The following is a 22,528-nucleotide window of genomic DNA, read 5'->3' as shown; positions in this document are numbered from 1 at the left end:
CCACGACTTGGCTCCAGAGCAATGCCATGGTTACACCATATAAGGTTTTTATATCCAGTTAGAAAAAAACTTTTTCTATTAATCAATATTTGTGTAGGTAAGACTCCAGATGCTGTGACCATTTGTGGTCTCTCCAACTGTAAACGTATATATTTTCAATTTCTCCAATGTAAGATTACAAATCTATATGTCACGAAAAACATTAGGAAAGTGTATGCTAATCAAATTACTAAATACAGTGATTGGGGATAGTTAGTTTCATGGGAGTTATTATTAACTGATATGTAAGGATATCCACAGAGAAGTGTAAGCATTGCTTTTAATTTTTTATTAAAAAATATAGATATAATACGTTCTCTTGCACAACAGAAAATGACTGGTTGCACATAAGTTTATTAACAAACATAAATATCATAAATACAGGGATTCATAATCTAAAACAAAACGCCAACTTTGTTAATGCATTAATTCATGTCTCAACCAAAAGCATTTCATCTCAAATATGAAGAACGTGTGATTTCTACAGATTTGACACCAACATTAAAATGGCCAGGTACAATCGGATCATTGTAAGTCAAGCCCGTTTACGCTCCATAGTTTGAGGTTAAAGCTTTAAATTATAAAGTGATAAAGCAGCACTATATTATACACAGCATGTTTTGTGCTGATGATAAAAATGCAACAAAAAAAGAAAGAAAGAGAAGGGAGATTTTTGGCCGTCTGGAAAGAGGTCTTCATTTCCCGAAGAGCTCCATCATTCTTCTGTTATTTTGCGCTTGCTGAGCCAGCTGTTCCGCCCTGGACATCTCCATCATTTCCCGCAGCAGGTGGAAAGTCAGATCCAGGGATATCGGTGGGTCTTCGGACCTCCTTCCCCTCTCCATCGACTCGTCTCCGCGGTCTCCGAAGCCGCTTATGAGCGCCCTGATGTTTCCAACTTTCCCTTGTAAAAGACGCCGCGTCAGCTGGAGTTGCAACGCTCTGTTGTAGATGGCAGGTGTTCCGCCGGGATACATGGGCGATGATGGGAAAGAGTTAGAGTCCCCGTTGCCCAGTCGGATGAAATACTCCTCTCCAAGCCGCTCCAGGATGGGGCCAGACTGCTGCTGCTGTTGCTGGGAGTTTTGGGTTTGGGGAGCTGGGACGCGCAGGGCACCGCCAGGGCTCTCAATAGCCCGACATTCGTAGCGCGGTAAGAAGGCAACTAGCAGAATCACGGTGGTACCAAGTAAATTGAGCTTCATGTCAGGATATCAACAGGAATCTGAGAAGAAAAACAGATGCATGGATAATTTTTCATCCCAACTTTTACGCACGTAAAAACAGGCATTGCATTAAGGTAACGGTGTGGTAACTATGGATAAAGTGTTACATCTTATTTGTTGTTTTGAGAGATTTAGTGATTCACCTCCATCCACAGTAATTCAACGAAATAGTCTTGGTAAATTGGTCCGTAATGTGTAATATTTGCGCGTAAAGAGAGATTGGATTTTTGGCTCATTAATGGATAAACTGGAAGTATTACTGCCTGTTACTTGTTTCCAGCACTATAAAACAAAACCAAGTTTGAAAATACAGTGCAATTACTAAGGACAAAATCTACTTGGTGAGTTAAAATAAGAAAATGTAACATGGCAAAGAATTCATGCAGAAAAACATCAACTAAGCTGAAGCTTTTCATACCTTCAACCTTTAGAGGAGGTCCAGTACAGGCTTGTAGGTTGCCAGGTAGTTGGCAAGATGCCGCCCTCCTTCACTTCTTTGGAGAAACAAGTATATAGTTACTTAAAGAGTAGATGCAGAATGGACTTATATAGCCGACCTCACTACAAGTGTCGCGCTCCAAGATGAGATTGAGTCTGCGCGTTCTTGCATGGGTGTGTAACGTGAATGGACGCCTCTGACAAAGTGCTTTAGTTTAGATGAGATGAGTCATATGTGAGCGTGCGCGCGCGTGCACCAGCGTCTACCACTGTGCTTTCAGAATAGACCTGTAGGTGCCACACCTGCTGGCATTTTCACTTGAATGAGTTAGTTGCAAATAATGGCGCAGGTTTGAAAGGAGAATATTCAAAAGTGACCGAGTATTAAGGCAAGATAAGTTTGAAAATATGCTTTTTTTCTGCTTCTCAGTCACAGCTCATTTTCTGAATTATGTGTCCAAAATCAGATTTAAATGTGCTTTGCTTGACAAAGAAATAATTATATAACAAACTACAGTGACTGTTCTTTTTGATCAAATTGCCAACATTTACAGTGCCATAATGCAATAATGATAAATAATTTAGAAACTAAAGATGTTGGAAATGCATCAAATAGTTGCAGGTACAACAGGTACTTTTGGTGCAATCTACAGGACTGCTGAGCTGACCTGTCTTGTATTCAGTGAATGTGCATCTGCGGTGCATCTCTGAGTGGCATTGTCTCCCAGTGATTCATTGCTGCTGCACGTACGTCACCACCTCTGCCTCCGGGTGCCTCAGCCACCTCGAGGGGCCCACTGCCAAGCCACGTTTTCAGGATGGAGAGCTTAATCCAACATCAACTATTCGAATTTTGAATAGTTTGATGATAAAAAGTAGAACTCTGACTTGTCTGTTTCACACTTAGTTCAGCTATTGTGCAATACAATGAAATTCCTAATAATGTTTAAAAAGTTGGCACTTTTCCACTTTAAGCATAGACTCTATATATTTGTTAAGTCACCTTTCACAATGTGGTAAAACCATTTCCATTAATCCCTAATGGTAAATCCATTTTACCCATACATTCAGCCCGGGAAAATATAAGTTCCAGACATACAGTATATGCAGATTTAAAGTAAGAGCACAAAATGTGCAGTGTACGCTAACATAAAAAAAACAGCAATTTAAGAGAGAGGAGGAGAGGAGAAAATTTGTAAATGTAGTTCAAATGTACAAGGGGGATTTTTCTTCAGAATATCTGCCATCTTCGAAAAGTCACATCTTATCTTGAGACATTTTAGGTGATCACTCAGAGTGTAATTTGCAGTCCACGTGAAATTGTTTCTCCTATTAGCCTCTCCACTTTGTCGCTGTTCATGCGTGCTGCTCCGGGCGAGGTGTCAAGTCCCATCATGAGAAACACATGTTGGCTGACACAAATAGAAAACACCGCCAGATGAGAGAGTGACTGCTCGTGGTCAACTCATGTCACCTCATTTTCAAATCACTGTCCCTGCACATATCACTTGGAGAGAAATCCTCTCTTGTGACGCCACACCGGAATAGACTCAAGCTTAAATCGTTATCCCTTTGTTTCCTCAATTAAGGTGAGTCTCTCAGACGATTAGATTAGATAAAACTTTAATGATTCCCCTGGGGAAATTGGGATGTTGCCACTTAATATGACCTTTGTGTCTGGCCTCTTAATGCAGGTAGAGAATACCATAAAATGATTAGATAAAAATCTGGACTTGAGTTAAAGTGAATTCCATACCAGACACTTTGAAGTGCTTCTGAGAAAGGATTTCACAGAACCAATGTCAGACACACAAACTCTCCATGGCAACAGATTTTTTTAATTAATCATTTGACTTTCTAATTGCGATCTGTGGAGGGACAAGTGCTTCTCTGCAAACTTTCCCTTCCTAAATAATTGGACAGCTCTCCCCGGCGTATTGAGCTGTCTTTTTTCTAATACTTCCGGTGTTCTGCTCGACTTTTACAGACTCATTTTAATAAACAAGGTCACTCTGGCTTTTTCAATCAGTATGAACAGGTATTCTGGTGCTGATCGCTGGGACTGCAGAGCCCAGGGCTCCACACTTAGACCTGTAGCTCAGGTGTCCTTTTGGTTTATAGTCCAGTGATATAGCCTGTTATAAAAACACCTCTCTAATAGAAGTGAGAGCTTGGCCTTTCATTTTAAGAAAAAAAAGAGATGGAAGATTTTACAGAAATGGCATTTCTGGTTTTACAATTGACCACAAAATTACATAAAACGTTCATGCAACTAGCACCCTAGATATATAAGTAATTAAATGTATGATAATGTTCAGTCAGTCAGGGCAGTTTAAGGCTAAACAGACTCATTAATTATGCAAAATGAACGCTGCTGACCAGTTTCCCCTTCGGGTTACTTGATGTTCAAGTATTCTTCAGTGCAGCTGCTTTTAAAAAGGAGCTTTTTGTGAGTCTTGATGGATGTTTTTTAAGCAAGCCATTTGAGATAAGACTGAACAATCTTCTGAGGCTCTTGAAATGATTACCTTTTGAAAAATAAAATGTGAGATGGCTTCCCTGGGCTTCCCCTATGGTTTGCATGCAATAACCCTGAGAACGTGTGATGCAAAGCTGTCCATAATGCAGCGACACACCCAAGGGCCATTCTGTCTATATGAATCTAGCTTTTGTAAATCTAGGTGTTAACTCACAGGCTTCCCTGATGCTTGTTCACATAGTGGAGGCCAATCTCCTTTGTCTAAATTACCTTTTATATTTGTTCACAACCATGGCTGGATTTTCCCAGTTCAAATTTTACAATTAGGAGAGTAAACATCCTAATAACTTTAATTTAAAAAGCTTATCTTTAAATTGGATAGTGGACACTTAAATCTAAGCAGCTGTCTAATGCATAATGTACCAAATACATTGAATTATAGGATATGTCTGGTGTTTCTTTAACTTTTTCTGTTTTTCTAACACTAACAATGTGTTAGCCCATCTTTTATTGCTTTCTGACGTCTCTCCCCTGTCTATGGCACTCAGCCCCAAGCCTATTTGTTCCTATGAAGGAGTAAATCTTTTAAACAACATATAGTTCCACCTTTATAAAAACTGTTATCAACGTTTTTAGCAAAGGTTACTCAGACAAGTGGCGTAAATGTTGCATTTGTTAAGGATATAACACACATTTGGTGTGCTAGTTACTGTTTACTGCACCAAGATGGTTTATGTTGGAAATAAATGTGTTTCATATATTGGTGTGGAAAAGGACAACAGGAACAGGACTATAAATGTTTTCAGTGATAGGCCATGTCACTGGTCCACATCTGGATTTAAACGACTTCACAGGACAAAAAGGTGTAGCCTGAGATGTTCAAAATATAACATTTATTGCTACACTTCTACTATAAAATGAATAATCTGCTTTCTAATTCAGCACTGACACAGGAAATTTATCTTACTATTTATTCAAAATGAAATGTTCTCGCTTGTCGTGTAAGTTACCTATGATGCTTGTTTATATTTGCTATTATATTGTGTAGGCCTACTGAAATCTTTGGTATGCTTGCAACGCTGGGAAGAAGTCCATTTCATGATTTTATCCATAAGTTTTATGTTCAGGAAATAAATGTTCTGCTTTTGTGCACGATTTCATGTTTTTAAGTGATGTTTTTATTTCAGTAATAAGTGTTGAATAATGATTTATTTAAATGCAGCAGATGTCCACTCTTAGACTGTGTAGATTTGACTGCTTCATACTGTGACAGAAATTGCCATCTCATGAGAAATCTAGGGCAAAAACATTCTACCAAAATTGTAAACCAGTTTTCTTGGCTTTTTGATAAAACACTTTGACCATAATTGTCTCTAAGGGGCCTCCTAATCTAAACATATAATGTGGATACTGTCTCCCCTGTGTAGTCTCATGGCTAAGGTTTCAATCATTTATAACTCAGTATTTCTGTCGTAATACTGGGTTTGTCATTTCTTTATGCGGTATGATCAGCTGTGGGAGAACAAAGTAACTCTAGGCCTGTGTGCAGAATGATTGCCAATCATCATATGCACCAACATTGACAGTTACCATACAGGTCGACGTCGACAGAAGGCAGCCACAGAAACAAAACATTTCAAATGGCTTTCTTTATTTTAGACTTGGCTTGTCATTGAGCGTCAAAGTCCTTAAAAATCTCTCTTTTTCTTTCAACGCCTCTACCCCTCATTCCATATAACAATCAGAGGCATAAAGACTGAAATGGTTGAATGGGTTTCTTGCTGTCTCTGTGGATGTCTTGTCACTTTGGTCTCAACTCAGATATGTTTATGCAGGGACTTTTTATCTGGGTTAAGATCCAAAACAAGATCATCAGACCAATCAAAGTTGCCATTATGCAGATCAAAATGGTTATGCCTTCTATTATATAAGTATATTTTCCTTATGTAATATTCTAACATGTATGACAAACTCTTCCCAGTCGTATGCTTTGTTTGGAGGAGTTTTGGTAGATGTGGGATGTATTTTTAAGTGGAGCGCTAATGAGAGAAAACAGTCAGTGTAGTGGAGGCAGTGTGGTCTTTTCTTCCTTTCTTCAACCAAGCATGTCTGCAGCGACTTAACAATAAGTTACGGTTCAGCATGAGGATAGCCAAGCCTGGGTCATAATAGAAATGCACATCTATCACCACACAGCAGTGACCAGTTTAGTCAATAATGTCATGTCCTAAGAAACTGGAGATGCTTGATTTTCTCATTCTGAGTGGTGACGGCTTCATCGAATTGACTGACAGTTGCTTGTTTCTAAGAAAGCCTTGCCCTGCATCTATATGTGTGTGCAAACTTTTAAAGCCATGTCGCAAAACCCTCAGAGTCCTCTCAGATGATCGCGCTGGGCAGTGGCCTCATAGCACGCATAATGAATGTCCTCCAGCACATTAGAGACAGGATGCAAGCCAGTGAAGATGCAGTGAAATCAGCTGTGTTTGTGCAGCAAGAGATGCATTGTTGTTTTTCAGAAAATGCATTTAAAGTAGTCAAATGAGGAAAACAATGGGCTGGGCTGTTACATATTGTGATGGAGCTGCAAATGGGGTCAAAGAATATCTTGATAGCCCTTGTGCAGAAAGGACAACACAAACATAGTCTTAATTTTGTCTTTATCACATCAGAGGATAATTAGAAGAGTGTCTGTCCAATAAAAAACATGCAGTATATAACTGACCTCCTTTGTCTGTGCGTGTTTTTACCCCCAAGTAAATCGAATGACTCACCCATTGTTTTCTTTTCTTTGTTTTACTGCTTGAGATCAGAAGATGACCGTGGGTTTTCTGCAGTGAGTTGCAAAGCATTCCTCTTCTCTAATTGTTTGTGTAGGTGTCTATGTTCCCTCCTTGGTTTCTTTCTGATCATCAGCGAGGAGCGAACAGGCACTGATCACATAGTGGCTCCAGGGCAAAATCAAAAATGAGACAATTACTCCAGAGAGCAGCAGCAGCACTCTGGGAAAATCTGACAACAGCACAAGAAAAGATAGAAGAAAGAAGGAGCAAATACAGTAGAAATTTACAAACTATGTTGGTTTGGCTTTTGGTACTGTACAATAATTAATGTGATTTTAATACATAAACTTTTGGTGTTGAATGTATCAGAGGATCATTGCTGGACTACACTTTGTTCTCTGTGATTAATTTGACTGAGTGGCTGTAATTTAAAAGCCTCCAGAGCTTGGCATCAATCAATTCAACTAGTCAAATAAAACTAATGTAATGAATCAATCAGCAGAGATACACACATTAATCTGGAGCACTCCTCAGTCAGAAGCCTTTCAACATCAGGCTTAACCCTCCAGAGAGAGGGAGAGTGTGAATGTACAGTACGGACGCTCGTGATAAGAGATACAGAAAAACAGTGGGAGACAGAGAGGAGGAAGATGCAGGTACAGTAAGTGCGAATGGCAGGTAGTTAGACGCGCAAAGCTGATTTTGTCTAGTAAATTCATCAGCCTGAGTGATTGGATGACTCGAGAGTGACATCATTTCTTGGGATGAGCAACAAAAAGAGGCAGCTGTCAGACAGACAAGAGGTGCCAGGAAGTGCTCATATATCATATCATCCAGTGATAATGGGAGGTCATCTAAACATTTAGCAATACAGAGGACCTGATGTAACCGTCCCTTGAGCTGTTGTTGTGTTATGTAGAAACCTAACTTTGATGCAGAAATTTGCCTTTCCACAATCAGTGTCTTCTAAAAGCACTCATCTGCACAAGAGCCCTACCAGTACTGTTTTTTTTTGTGATTAAAAACTTTTTTTAACAACATACAAAACATACAATTCGCAACATATCGCGCCCCCACTCGACATCCCACCCACCCAGACAAAAACCAAGAAAAGATGACCCAATAACAACAATATACAAGCACAACCAAATAATAACAAAACAGACAATCTGTAAACCAAATAAACCTATGTATAATGACCACACCACAAACCCATCATACACGTCCCTCCCCAGCACAAAGCCTCTCCGGAGCCAGTACCGGGTTTTTAAGGCAGATACCGAAATTAATTGTGACCAAGATATGTACTGAGCAGGACTTTCTACAGTTGAAGAGTAAACTTTTAAGATGTCTCTGTGACGATGGATCCCTTCTTATCCCTTCTTACCTTCTCAGTCATTTAGGATTTCCTAATACCTAATCTCTCTTAGCTACCTTAACTTTAGCCCAGTAGTCAAAACTCTTTCTCTAAAGTAAGTTTTATTTTCTGGTTTCAGTAGTGCTAAAGGGTACAAAAAATTTGTTTATGTTTATATGCTCTCAATTGCAGCTGCCAGGCTCTTGTTATGCTGCCAAGCATATTGACCTTGTGAAAGACTTTGCATCCTGATATGTTTAAGCACCGCTGTGTCTGAGCCTGGAGGATACGCATGGTCACACAGCCAGGTTGCCCAAAATGTAATTTCAAGCAACTCCATCTTCTCCTTTTTCATGCTTCTTCAGTTTATCCACTGTCTCTGCTTCAACTGCTTTGCTGACCTGAGGCTATCTTGCTGGCAATACACCAGTTGCCTGTTTTGTTTTATACGGTGTTGTCTTTGTCCAGAGAACGAGACCTCTGCAGCCCTGTTGTGTTTTCTTTTTGTTCAACTGTTCACTGTTCTCACTGGGTCTATTTTCACTACTACACATCCTACTTTTGGCCTCTGTTAGCATCAGGTTTTGCACTTTTGTGTGGCTGACAATCTGTAGATTTGACAGTTTTGGTTTGCTTGCTAACCTCTGTATGTAGTCTAAGCCGCTTACCACATCCTGCCTCAGCTCCTAAATCTCTTTTTTGTTGTAAGGTTCACATAATATCTTTCTAATCTTTAGAAAAGCCTATCCAGTATCCAAAATTGTATCTTTGCCATGCAGGGTATTTTTTTCACCTTACAGTTCACTTTAACAATCATCCTCCTCAGTTAAACCTCTGTAGTTATGAAAGCTCCCAGTCATGAGCAGCCAAGAGCTAAGACAAACGTCATCATGATGTAACCTTCAGTATGTGCCTTCTGCTGTATATCCACAACTGCAATTAAGTTTTTGATTTGTACCTGTGTGTCCAACACTGTAAGGATTGGAACTGAGGGTTATTGTGTTAGATATATAATTAGATGTGTTGCTCTCATCACACAATTACTCTTGCCATTGTGACAACCCACAACAAACAATTGCTGGATTGCTATGTTTGAACTCGCTTTGTGTATAATATACTCACTTTGCTGTTAGAGATAAGTGTTTTCTTTATTATGTTCCTTGAAAATTAAAAATAATACATGTCACAAGAGGGGCTCATCTGCCCTGTCAACACAGCAATTTAGATTAGCTTTCACGATTGCTTGCAATTAAATTACAGCGCCTTTTAAAAACTCACTGAGTGCTCTGTGTGATTGCTTTAGAGTTAGTTCTGCTGCAGGATACTGTAAATAGAATAAATTAATTTAATCTCAAGTCATTATATTTGAGTACCTGCATTTACATAGCTATTGTTGTTTCCACTTTTACATACTAATCAGTGTGCGGAGAGCAGATATTCATTGATCGTAGCCAAAAGGTTGAACTCTACAAGTTTTCCAAGAACATTCCATTTGATCACTGAACTGCTCTGTGATTGCTGTTTGCAAGTTGTGTTTTGTAATTAGAGTGTGTTTTTTCTCTTCTCAATCCGTCCTGATGTGTCCAGTTCACTGGGCTGTGCATACAACTCCCACACAGCGGATTGTCAACTAAAGTGGGCTTCCCCAAGCTTCTTGACCCCTCTCACCATGGGTGAGCATGAATTACATTAGCCACAATTATGTAAACTTTAATTAGATAAGGGATTTGGATATTGGCACTACACCAAGCTCATACTGCAGTGAGCTGGAAGCCATCGCTCTCCACTATGCACACTTTTTTTTGTATCCCAGTACACGTCCATATATGCATGGGTACAGTATGTGTTGATGCTCATGATGATGATGATGTATATGATGCTCACAACAATGCATACTTTACACTAATAAACCTCCAGCAGAAAAGCAAGCTGAGAGTTGTGTGATATAATATTGAGCCCCGGGGTGGACGTAGTTTAGTTAAACTTGGGTTGGCAATGACTTTCAAACATGGCAGAAGGAACAGGAGCCTAACTAACCACAAGTAGGTTGTACATGGCCTGAGGCGATTCACACAATTACAGTCAATACGCTACTTTGTTGCACCCCTCCTCACAGCCTGTAGCTGCATGGAAAGAATCACAAAAGGGATCCGGCATACGTTGTCTGTTCTAAATCAGCTGTGACACTGAATCATCAGGTTTTTGTTTGGGAGCACACGGATGGAGTTGAGGCCTGGTGGCTGTCGCTCTGCATTACTTTCCACTGACACCATGTACGCAGGCAATGAGCACATGAAACTTGAGTGTAAATTATAGGAAGTCTTAAAAAAAAACTCAAATCCTGAGAAGTATCACATATGGTGGTGTTTGCTTCCACTTTGAGGTGCTTGTTTGAGTGAAAAGGTGAATGTGTGAGCGTGTGTGTGTGTGTGTGTGTGTGTGTGTGTGTGTGTGTGTGTGTGTGTAGTATTGTTTGTAAGGACTGCATATGGAAATAAAAGACCTGTTTTTGTTCTTGATCACAGCTCCTTTTAACAGCTTTCCTAACGCCACCATTACATTTAACCTCAGAGCCCGAGCAAGTGTGGACATATTAACAGCAAGACCAAATAATACCAAGCACCTAAGAGGGGAGCAATGTCACACTTTGCCTTTGCACAGAATCAAGCCTTCTTTAGATGCCGTCACAGTCTGAAACTGCGTTTATTGAATAGGAAAAATTCCCTCTTTGAAGGATGAAGGAGGGTGAAATCTGCTTTGCATGCTGAGATCTAAAACTCAACCAATAAAGGTTCATTGATGTTCAGATCTTTTCATTTCTCGGGGGTGCAGGTTTTACGCTTCTTACACCAGGTTTTGCTTCTTTGTGCACAGGCATTAGATTAGAAAAGAGGTTTCTGAAAGGAGGTTCTTATATACAGTATATTCAAGCTTTGTATACCTAAGGCCACTATCTAGAGTTTTCTCAGAACTTGACCTCGGTGAGTTTGAGTGACAGATGTGAATTTAGAGGTCAATTTTACTGTACATTGGAGGTACTTAACCACTATACTAAGAGCGCACTTGATCATGATTTCTGTTTCCTTGATACATTCTGCTAAAAGGCAATCAACATAATATTATTTATTCTTTCATTTGTAATTCTAATGCTGTATGAATTCAATTTTTCATGTGGTACTTTCTGTACACCATTTGCGAATACGAAAGATTGGTTTTTAAATGCATACAATATATTTAACATCATTACTCGTTAATCTGAACGTACAGATTGGCAACTTTAATTATAATTTATAATTGTTGAACATTCATTGTTCCTGGTCAATTTAACTTAAAGATCAAAGGTTATTTTAGGAACTACGGGTGTTTGAGTATTCTAAACCTGAGATGCCTTGTGAAATTCTTCTAAATTGTTTCACTTACTCAAACTCTAGGGCATGGAGGGGTGGGGGGAGCAGTATAAAATTTACATATCAAAGCGAGCATACCGATGCTTGAGGGTCCCTGCATAGATGTATGGGATCCATATTATTTATAGCTCAGGAACATCCCCTGGGATCCTGATGCTGTTTGGGATCTGTCATGCTATACAAGAGAGGATAGATGGGTGAATGTAGCTTGCAATTAATGACTGTTGCATCATGTCAGGCCAAAGGGTTTCACAATGCGTGACCGACATATAATCACGGCATTGATCAGACAACTTTTTGGAGAACAAAGCAAACTGGGCTGACAGGAGTCACTTTGAGGGACACAGTGATGAGAGCAGAAGAAGAATTGTAGCCTATATTATAGGCTATCACTGATTCTCTGCTCTGACATGAATGGGATCATACAGGGACGTTTAGCATGCCAGTGACACACTGACACTTTGTTAGCGATAAGTGACAGTGGCCCTGAGTATGAGTGGAGCAAGGTGACTTCTGCCCTTTTGCTAATGAGCACCGCTCCTCTGACTCATTTGACAACATTGACTGATACAGGAGGAGTCGCTCCTGTTGAATGGCGCGGGAACAAAGTCGCTAATCCCCGGTGGATGTCTTGGAATATCAGCCTATTCCGGTTCTCTGCACTAAATATACGAAAGAGTGCATGCAAACAGTGCAACGTGTCACCTGTTGCAGAGGCAAATGGGAATCAAGTGTAAGTAAGGTCAGAAATGGACTAATGGATTGTCTAATAAGAGAGATAGCAATGGAAAAAAATTAAAAAGCTTTAAAGCCACTAGCAGAATAAATTAGGCAGCTTAAATTATGATGTGAGCTACAAAAAAAGGGCCAAAAAAAAGTTTATTGCTAAACTTGACCTCTGTGTCACATCATCCTTTACATCCTGACTTGCATCTCCCACGCAACACAAAGACAGATAAAATGTCTGAATGACTCTACAAAATCCCTCGTGAAGCATCAGTGGCGCATGACTCTCAGCCCACAAGGGAGACAACAGCACTTCCACAATGTCCTTAGTACATCTCAGAAAAGGCCAATTTGTCACTTGTCAGAATGCATATTTTGTTTGAAACAATTTCTTTCATTTTTTTTCTCACATTCCCCATGGTCCATTGCCATCAAATCAGTCGCCGTCAAGTTGAGTAGCACTTAGTGGCTAAAAGCCCTCTTGTCTTGTGAAAGAACAAAACCATACATTATCAGGGTGGCTTTCTTTTGTTTAATACACAATTTTTACACCGACTGATCACTGCTCATTAAATTGCATTTAAAAACAGTGCTATATGTGACATCATATACATCCTGTTCAGCGGTTATCAGTGTACACTAGATCTAAAGTAAGCATGCTTTTTCTCCAAACAATTTTATGATTGACCGAATTCTACATCCTTCCTGCAGTGAACAATTCCCCAGAGGAATTAGTGGTTGTCTCCATTCATTAAGCTCAGTATTAGTCTAATTATGCGCCAATGTGCACCTACGGACTAATTAACAGGGGATCAATAAGGGCCCTGGATGCCCCTCACGTAGGGGCCCGGTGCTCAGCGCCCTCATTACTGGAGTTGCACCGAAGCTTCAAAGAGGATTTCTCAGGCACTACCCGAGGGGCTGGATGACACATTAGGCTGCATAGGTTTGGCAAAAGTTGGTGTTTCTGCTCTTTTTCTGTATGTCTCTCATATCTATCTGCTGAATATGAAGCTACCGTCGTTACTGTTAGCTTAGCTCAGCACAAAGACTGAAAACAAGGAAAAACAACTAACGTGGCTCTGTCCAAAAGTGAAAAGAATTACTAATTAACATGTTATATCTCTTTGCTTTAATTAGTATGAAACCCAAAGTATAATTTTTTTTACCGGAGGCTACTTCAGGAAGTTACTGCACAAAGCCAAGGTATAGTCAGAGATATGTTAATTTGTTAGCTAGCTAGTCAGGTTAGCTGTTTCCCCCTGTTACCAGTCTTTGTGGTAAGCTAAGCTAACTGGCTGCTGGCGGTAGCTAAACTTTTAGACATGACAATGATATTGGTCTTCTCATCTAACTCTAGGCAAAAAAAAGCAAATTAGGGTATTTCCCAACATGTCAAACTATTCCTTTGAAATAGCTAGTACTCCACCAATTTGCATTGCACTCCTTTAACATTGTCGGACTTACAATGGACAATGGTTTTTAAAATGGTAAAAATTGATGCAGCAGAACCAGACATATCGCCACATACCTTGTCAAAACCCATTGACATATATAAAATGGACCAACAGATCCCGTTGCTCTGGACAGAGACCAGTGAAGGCTATTAGAAGCACTTTTCTGGTGATAGCTGAGCGTTACTGCACAGCCTCCAACTGAGCTCGAAGATGTATATGTGACATAAGAAACCTGTTTGAAAGTTGTAAGTCTTCTGGTAGCTGTGCCAAGAGAAATCGCAATCATTCCGAATCTTGCAGAGACTGAGAGCGTAGGTATATCTAAGGAGATAACATAGGCACAGGCTAATTATTGCTAACGAAAATGCTAGTTAACATTAGTAATTAAACTTAAACAGCTAATGTGAGTCAAAATTCCCTGTGAGCTTCTCCTGTACGGTAATTTCTCTACTATGTGACAGTAAGTCGCTTGGTTATGACACAATCGTTAGCCTATTTTTTACAAAAATGCCTGCTACGGAGCCATAACGTGAGGTACAAGGTAATGGAGCCTTTTATACATTGTTGTGTATCTTTAGAAATAAACAATGGACAAATAGAGTATTTAAACGCTTCAGATGTAAAGTTATTCGCTGTCAAAGTGGTGCCAAAATGAATGGCAGGCAATGGAATGCTAAGGGAAGGTAATGGCTTGTTAGCATCAAAATGGTGCCATAGGAGCTACGCGTTCCGAGGAGAAGCTTACCCCCTTGTCAAAACCTGGTGCCAGTGTTACCCACAATGCAACTTGACCGCTGACATTTCAGTTGGAGATTCAGTTGTGTTATGCTAGGCTAATGTAGCCGCTAGCCTCAAGCAGAGGTGAGGAGCAGGCTACAGACGTCTGGTAAGTTCACTTCTTCCTTACTTTGTAGACGGGTATACAGTCATATTACACGGTCTGTATTTGCGCTTAAAAAATTATAATATTAATTAAATGTTTGATGGGAAGTCTGTGACTTGCAAATCCTGACTGACTATTGATGAGAAAAAATAGAAACAATATAGAAACAAGTGCCAGCTGTTGATGGAGACAAAAGATTCTTCCAATCATTTCATCATTATTCACACAAAGTTGTGGGGCAACTCGGTGTCAGACCCTGGCTTAACAGAGTACAGGGCGTACCCGATGAGGTCACTGTGATAAGCCCCCACAGTGCTGCTGAATACCAAACTGAGGGACGACCTCTGTAAGTTGCCATGACACCAGGAACTAACCAGCTCTGTCTGCTTCCAACATCCAGCATGAAGCCACTGCAGCATACACACTCGCACAAACACATACGTCATACACTCACTTGCATGATCGTGTACACACACACACACACACACACACACACACACACACACACACACACACACACACACACACACACACACACACACACTGGTAATGTGGTTGGAATGATATCTCAAGGACTTTCCCCTCAATGCTGTGCTGATTCTAGGAACCCAGCCAGGTTTTGGGGAGCAGCTGAACTGTTTCGCCCGCGTCACCTGGACAAAGAGGGTGTTCCGGGAGACCACAGCTGTGTTTCCTGCTCACCTGCAAACAACACACCAATGTGACCTGCCTCCAGAGAGATGAGATGAAACACAGGAATACCCCTTGCCCTCTTTTGTCATGTTTAAACGGTTTGAAATGAATACGAGAGGCACAGCAAAGTGAAGGGTGATGCTGCAAGCCCTTGTTGATGCCCCTTTACTCTGCAAAAATAAATAAAAAGATGATGCAGTTTATCTTCTGGCTTGTCCTTCTCAGAGTGTGAGATACCACGCGGAGAAGACGATAGTCTGAGAGCAGCATGCGGCTGTGAGGCATTGCACAAGGCCAAATGGTGTTTCTGTCCCAACCACAGCAGATCAATAAAGGCTCTGACCTCAACTGTCAGCCAACTAAACTCTGTTCGCCAGGGGACGCTCATTTCCCTTTCGCCATGGGAACAGAGAGTAGTGAATGTAATCTACAAAAGTGCCTAAACCTATCAGCTAACAGCTCAGTCATGTGGATTTTTTGTTTTGCATGAGAAGGCTTATGGGGTTAACTTCGGCATACAGTACCTTTTTATTAAGACTTCTCTGAATCTGTGTGAATCTACTACCCATGATCTTTACCACAGTGATGAATCTATAGTTCACTTTGTGTTCAGGAAATATTTTGAAGCCTTATTTATGCCTTAGTGACACGTGTAAAGCTTGACAATTGTACACTACATGCTCAGGCACTTCTTTTCCTGTAGAAAAACAGACTTCACCTTACGGTCTGTTGTAAATCATGCAAAAATAAAGGTTCTTTTTTTTTGAGGACAACAAACAGAATGGTATTCCTGAAAGAATGGAAGAAATCTGTAAAAAAAACTTCTGTCCTCCAGCTAATTAGGTGTAAGAATTTGATGTACCTATACCTATAAATACACAAGCAAACTGTCAGCCGCTAATCACGTCTGATTTATGCCAGGACGCTGCTGTTAAGATTATTTTGCCCTTCTTTTATATCTGGCCCTGCAGCTCTCTCACCACATCTTTGATGCTAACAGGTCAAGTTTGAAGCCTCTGGCTAGTTTTTGCATGAATGAATGTCCTTTCTTTCCTGCTGTGATTCATAGATTGTGGTGGCCACCAGTCAGTAGGTGTTTAAAGATGAAGATGACAAAAAGTGAAGTGCACAGATTGTCATTTCTCTGTGAAGAAATGCAGAATAGAGATACACATTTAATATACTACCAAGGCTTGGGGAAAAAAGTGTGAAAAGCTTCAAATAAAGTGGACAAATGCAATATTGTAACTGCACATGGGCATGTATTCTATATATAGGACACAATATGTGGCATGAACGGTCTTTGTAGCCCTTTGAATAATGCAAACCACTGATCCTGTTAAAGCTTTGGGTTTGTCCCTGCTTAGTGAACCATTCACAAGTTGTATTCATTCATAATTTTTTTGCAAAGGTGCTTAAAGTCTTCATTATATTTCAGTTATTTCAGGATCTCTTTTAGACTGAAGATTAGATGACTTTGGCTTCACATATGTGGTAGTGTAAAGAGTCAAAGAAATCTGCTTTATACTCCTTTGGTTAAAATAAATAAACAATTCTAACCTGTGAGGAGGGTTTTTACATGAAAGTGGCGATATGTTGAGAGAACTATTTCTAAATCTGATCCTTTAAGCACATTTAGGAGCTGTGGAGATGCAGACACTGAGAGTGCTCCATGGCCAAAGCTCATATAGAACTTCATCCTGCCTGTGCTGTGTATTCGTCCATAAAAGGAACACCATGGAAAAGTAATCTTGTTTGGCTGAATTCACGCTGGATCAAAAGTCAGTAAAAACCCTTCAACACTTGTGGAGACAGTGGGTGACACAGGCAGCGAGGCCAGCAGCTAACTAGTGGACTATGTTTAAATTGGGGGATTTTAGACAATATACATTCACGTCACTGAGGACCTTATAGTCCTCTCTAAATCACAACAGGGACTTTGGGCCACTAATTACGCATTTCCTACTCACATCTCCAAACACAGCATCACTTGTGACCTTATCTCTGTGCCTGTCAGAGTGTTAGCATTCACATGGCAAGTCTGGTCGATGAATGTAATTACTGGAGCCCAAAATAATAACACCATCGTCTTTGAGCAACCAGCAGCCAGTCAATTGTAATGGAAACCCCCTCCCTCCTCCTCCTCCTCCTCCTTCTCCTCCCCCTCATCCATCTCCTTCTCCAAATTAGTAGGGACAAGGACAAAAATAGAGTTATTAAAGCCCTGGATCTATGGGATAAACTCATACAGAATATACTATGACAGACAAGGAAGGATATTAATACTTACATGAATTTAATCTCTCATGAAAACATTTATAGTAATCCTATTATAAAGTGTATCACAACTCCATAACTTTAAAATGATGTGCAGCCATTATAGGAGTTACAGCGCAGAAACTTAAAGAGTTGTGTCTCGTTATGTAGGTTTTCGAAGTGTCCCTGCATTGTAGTGTTTTGTCACTGATTGTATTTTGAACTTTTCAATTGTACAAGAGCCTGCACACCCAAATCAGTCTGGACGTCCTTTGAATTATTTTCTTTCAACTTTTTCATGTTCAGCACCGAGGAGTAAAATGGAATGACATTTTAGGCAATACCTTCTTAAGTATGCAAACTGTTACAATAATAATATTAATAATAATAATACAATGGGGAAAAAAGAAAACAAAATACAAACCAACTACTGAGCACTGATATGTAGATACAGTATGTCTACAGTATATGATGGGGATTTGATTTTTTTGGAAATTAAAAGGGAACGCAGCTAAATGTGTTAAAAAAAACAGATTTTTCGCTATTGTTACATACATTAGATGTTTGAGCTTCACTAGGCAGAATGATTTGTGCAGAATTTGATATTATACATAGAAAGGATTTTGTGACCTCACACCTAGTTTAAAAAGCCAGTCATTGGTCCAGAATGCAACTTACACAAGTGTGACGTGGTGACTTAAAATAAAAGATATTCGCATATTCTGGGTTTTTCATTGAGGGAGACGGGAAATGTAAATTTAAGAATTTAAGAAAAGGCATTCACATGCACGCGCGGACGGACCTACTTTTTATATTTCTTGTAGCCTACTTTCCCCATTTTGTATTGCAACTGCTACACAGCTATGCTTCTCGGGATAAATGAAGTATAATCTTATCACAAAAAAGTAAATGGAACAACGTCGACCTCTTGTGGCTAAAGGTGGTATCTCTCCACACTAACTATGACCCGGAAGTCATTTAGGGTGTGTTTCTTATATACTGTCTATGTTTCTCTTTCACACGTGGGGATTTAACAGTTCTCAGCTCTCACCAACATGGCCGCGTGCAGTGTGGAAGAGCTGTTAGTCAAAGCTGAGCAAGAAGAGGCAGAAAAACTGAAAAGCATCACCGTGAAGAAAGAGCTTGACCTGGAGTTTGACATCGGTAACCTGCTAGCTTGTGACAAAAACACCATCGAGTCGCGGGACTTTAGAGAGCAGAAGAAAGACGACTTCCTGCGGCTGTTAGCTCGTGACAACACGCAGCTGCTCATCAACGAGATCTGGAAACGACCGACGGAAAGGGTCGAGGAGGCGATAGTGTCCAAATTACCAGAGCCGGCGACCCCGCTGCCCAGAGAGAAGCCGCCTCCGAAGCCCAAAGCTCCAACAAAATGGGAAGAGTTCGCCAAGCTGAAGGGCATACAGAAGAAGAAGAAGACCAACCTGGTTTGGGATGAGACCGCGAAGGAGTGGAAGAGGCGCTGGGGCTACAAGAGGGCCAAGGATGACACCAAGGAGTGGCTGATTGAGGTGCCGGAGACCGCAGACCCAAATGAAGACCAGTTCGCCAAACGCACCAAAGCCAAGACTGAGAGAGTGGCCAAAAACGAGTTCAACAGGCTGAAGAACATCGCCAGGGCGCAGAAGGTCTGGTTTACTCTGGCATAAACACTGCATGTGTAGGCTACTGTACATTTCAACATGGCCTAATCATACTCATAGATCCCATTTTTCAGCATTATTTGTTAATTATATATTGTAGTATACATTTTGTTTTTACACATTTCTTAATTCTATTTATTATAAATTGTAGTATAATGTACATATTTTTACATTTCTTATTTCTGACTATATATTTCTATTCTGACTTCTAAAAGGTCAAACTGCCAGGTGTGGGGCTGACGCCTACAGCCCAGCAGTCCAAAGACGACCTGTCAAAAGCTGTAAGTGTGGCCAAAACCTCCACAGCATCTGTGGGGAGGTTCCAGGACCGCCTGCCTAAAGAGAAACCGCCAAAGAACACTGGCAAGAAGAGGAAGTTTGAGCCCCTCATCGGCAACTTTTCTAGCGAGAAGCAGAAGCAGCTGGAGCTTCTGAAACTCATGGACAGCAAGAAGCCCAAGTTGGACATCACCAAGGCTGTCAATAAGCAGATGAGAGAGGACGACAGAGAGGAGGCCTCAGCTAAGTACAAGAAGGGAGCAGGGAAGAAAGGACGCAAAGGCAACATGTCAGGAAAGGGCAAAGGAAATGGTGGGAAAGGAAAAGGAGGCAAAGGAAAAGGAGGTAAAGCTGGAGGAGGAGGAGGAGGAGGAGGAGGAGGAGGAGGGAAGAGGAGAGGCAAACCTGGGAAGCATTGAGGACTCTAACTTACTGTATCCTGCTATATCTGTTTGTGCCTTGGCATCAAAACATTGGACTGAACGTGAATGATGCAATATAAAATGACTGTTAACCTGTGACTGATGGATGCAATGTTGTGACTGTCTATTTCACTTTATGTTTATACTGTCATCACATCTGTAAATATCAGTCTCAGCATTCATGGAGGCTAACTGGTGTGTGTGTGATGTGTAATGGAAACATACTTTTAACTGCAGCCCAAATTAAAATCACTAGATTGTGTTTTCATTCCCGTTTTTTAATTCAATGCAGAATTTATAAAGTCACAGCTATGAAACATCTTTACAGACCTTCATAGCTGTTTTGTTTTGTTTTTTTTACATTTGACTTGTAATAGCAGGAGGATAGGTGTAACTAACAGCATTACAACAACAAAATCCTACATGTATTCACTGAATCCTTGCAAACCGTATGCAATGGTCATTTCCTCAAAGATGACATATGGCAAAGATAAAAGTTAAAAAGATTTCCTTCTAAAAAATTGGTTTTTGACAACATGACATTTTGATCCCAGTTAGTCTTTTACAATGAGCAAACGCACATTGCAGCAGCTGCACTGAAATACCTAAATGGATTGCAATCGTTATGTTAATCACACCTGTGTTTTTCCTGCTATGAGTGTCAAAATGTCAGCTGAGGAAAAGACATTTCTAATGAGTCAGGCTGCTTAAATAAAGCTGTGCTGCAAGTAGATGTGGGTCATATGGGGGTGGGATAAGTCCATACATGTCATAATATATGATGTATGTAATATTTTCTGAAAAATCAGTTTAAAAAATGTTTATCGATAAAATAAACTTGTAGCAGAAAGAGTTTTTTGGGTAATCAAATCATTAAATGAGGGGCCTGACAAATCCGGGTATCTCATCAGTGATGCCAAAAGCTTTAACCCTATATTGCCATAAATGGTCCTGCTTAACTGTTTGCAACATTATCCACAATGACATATTTAAGTGATAGACATCCTTGTATAAATGCTATGGTAAAATACACAATTCTAATGTTTCATGTATTTTGATATTACCCAACCCTACTATGAAAGATCTGGTTGCTTAAATAAAGCTGCAGCAGCAAACCGTTGGAACAAGCTCAGATCAGTGAAAGCATCTCAGCAACAAATTAAATATATTTTTAATGAAGTGACAATGGTTGATGTAGCTAATGCAATCTAATGTTTCCAGAATATCACCTGCATCTCTGCTTGCAAAGTAAAACAGCTTTTTTAGGTGAATTTCATGTGCTGCCCTGGTTTATCTAAAGAGTATAAATGCTTGAACGTCGATTTTTTTCTCCTTCCCTGAAGTAATTGGTTTTCGAAGTGGCTTAGCTGTGGTTTTTGGTTATGTAAAGGCTTTGGCCTCGGTGTCGAGACTGGAGGCATCACACTGAATTAGGAGCAGTGAGAAGTGTCAAGATAGCCAAAACGTTTGCCCCTTCAGTACATTTGGATACAATCTACAGTAGGTACATAAAAACACGTTGAATACTATTTCTCTATCATTCTAGTAAGCATATTACTCTAACTGTTGTTATTTTGTTTTGTACAGATATGTATTCATGTGCTACCTGTTTTGAAAGAGACTCCTCTGGGTTCAGTCCAACCATGTGTTTTGCAGGAATACTGAGGCCAAAGATAATGAGATTAGTTGTCTCATCCATTTACAGGTGTTTCCACTTTCAGACTGTGCACAGACAAGCTCACCCATAGCCCTACTGACAGGATTGGGAAAATAAAATGCACCAGTTTTCTATAGATTTGTTGTAAGTCATTAAAGTCTTTCTGCAGAGATAAATAACATGGCATATTTATAATGGTTGCAGGTTTGCAGCAAACTTCCACTGCTCAGATGTTATTGTCTGGCTGAGTGATCTCTCATGTTATTGATGGATGCTTTTTAATCACTGACACAAGCTTACAGCCAAGCTTCATTGCACCAGAGCGGGAGAGGGGAGCTGTGTGTGTGTGTGTGTGTGTGTGTGTGTGTGTGTGTTTGCAACGTGATGTGTGTGTGTGTGTGTGTGTGTGTGTGTGTGTGTGTGTGTGTGTGTGTGTGTGTGTGTGTGTGTGTGTGTGTGTGGGGAGGGTTCAATCACCATCTGTTGAGCAGTCTGCCACCCTGTCCCAAGCCCATTCATCTTGGTCCCTGCTTACCCAGGCCACTGGAAAATGGGACACAGTCAATAACCCTAAATCAATCAAGCGCTCTTGACGAGATGGAATTATGAATTCTCATCTACGTCAGGCGAGCAGTGGCAGAGGCCTCTAAATTTCCCTCGCATGTGACCAGATGGTCAAAAAACAATAGGCACTGGCATGAAGATGAGGTGGTCAAGCATGATCTCTGAGTAAAGTGTCTTGAGATAACTCTTGTCATGATT

At 40.4% G+C, this 22,528-nt stretch overlaps 2 protein-coding genes across 2 annotated transcripts; one reads left to right on the top strand and one right to left on the bottom strand.

The window, feature by feature from the left end:
* Nucleotides 1–428: 428 nt before the first annotated feature.
* On the bottom strand, nt 429–21,773 carry crhb (corticotropin releasing hormone b). The gene is made up of 3 exons (XM_028569421.1): nt 21,716–21,773; nt 1,684–1,759; nt 429–1,264 (listed from the first exon to the last, which is right to left on the bottom strand). Exon 3 carries the CDS (start codon nt 1,242–1,244, stop codon nt 735–737), a length of 510 nt encoding a protein of 169 aa, XP_028425222.1. The 5' UTR covers nt 1,245–1,264; nt 1,684–1,759; nt 21,716–21,773; the 3' UTR covers nt 429–734.
* rrs1 (ribosome biogenesis regulator 1 homolog) lies at nt 18,688–20,961 on the top strand. The gene is made up of 2 exons (XM_028569420.1): nt 18,688–19,393; nt 19,624–20,961. Exons 1-2 carry the CDS (start codon nt 18,800–18,802, stop codon nt 20,104–20,106), a joined length of 1,077 nt encoding a protein of 358 aa, XP_028425221.1. The 5' UTR covers nt 18,688–18,799; the 3' UTR covers nt 20,107–20,961.
* Nucleotides 21,774–22,528: the final 755 nt, after the last annotated feature.

This window comes from Perca flavescens, chromosome 22 (assembly GCF_004354835.1).
Source record: "Perca flavescens isolate YP-PL-M2 chromosome 22, PFLA_1.0, whole genome shotgun sequence".
NCBI classification, from domain to species: Eukaryota; Metazoa; Chordata; class Actinopteri; order Perciformes; family Percidae; genus Perca; species Perca flavescens.
The sequence above is the reverse complement of the archived record's forward strand: the minus strand, read 5'-3'. Positions and strand labels throughout refer to the sequence as shown.

Coding starts and splice junctions, on each gene's coding strand:
- rrs1 (XM_028569420.1), top strand. CDS start 18,800: ATGGCCGCGTGCAGTGTGGAAGAGCTGTTAGTCAAAGCTGAGCAAGAA. Junction 19,394..19,623: donor ACATCGCCAGGGCGCAGAAG/GTCTGGTTTACT, acceptor GACTTCTAAAAG/GTCAAACTGCCAGGTGTGGG.
- crhb (XM_028569421.1), bottom strand. CDS start 1,244: ATGAAGCTCAATTTACTTGGTACCACCGTGATTCTGCTAGTTGCCTTC.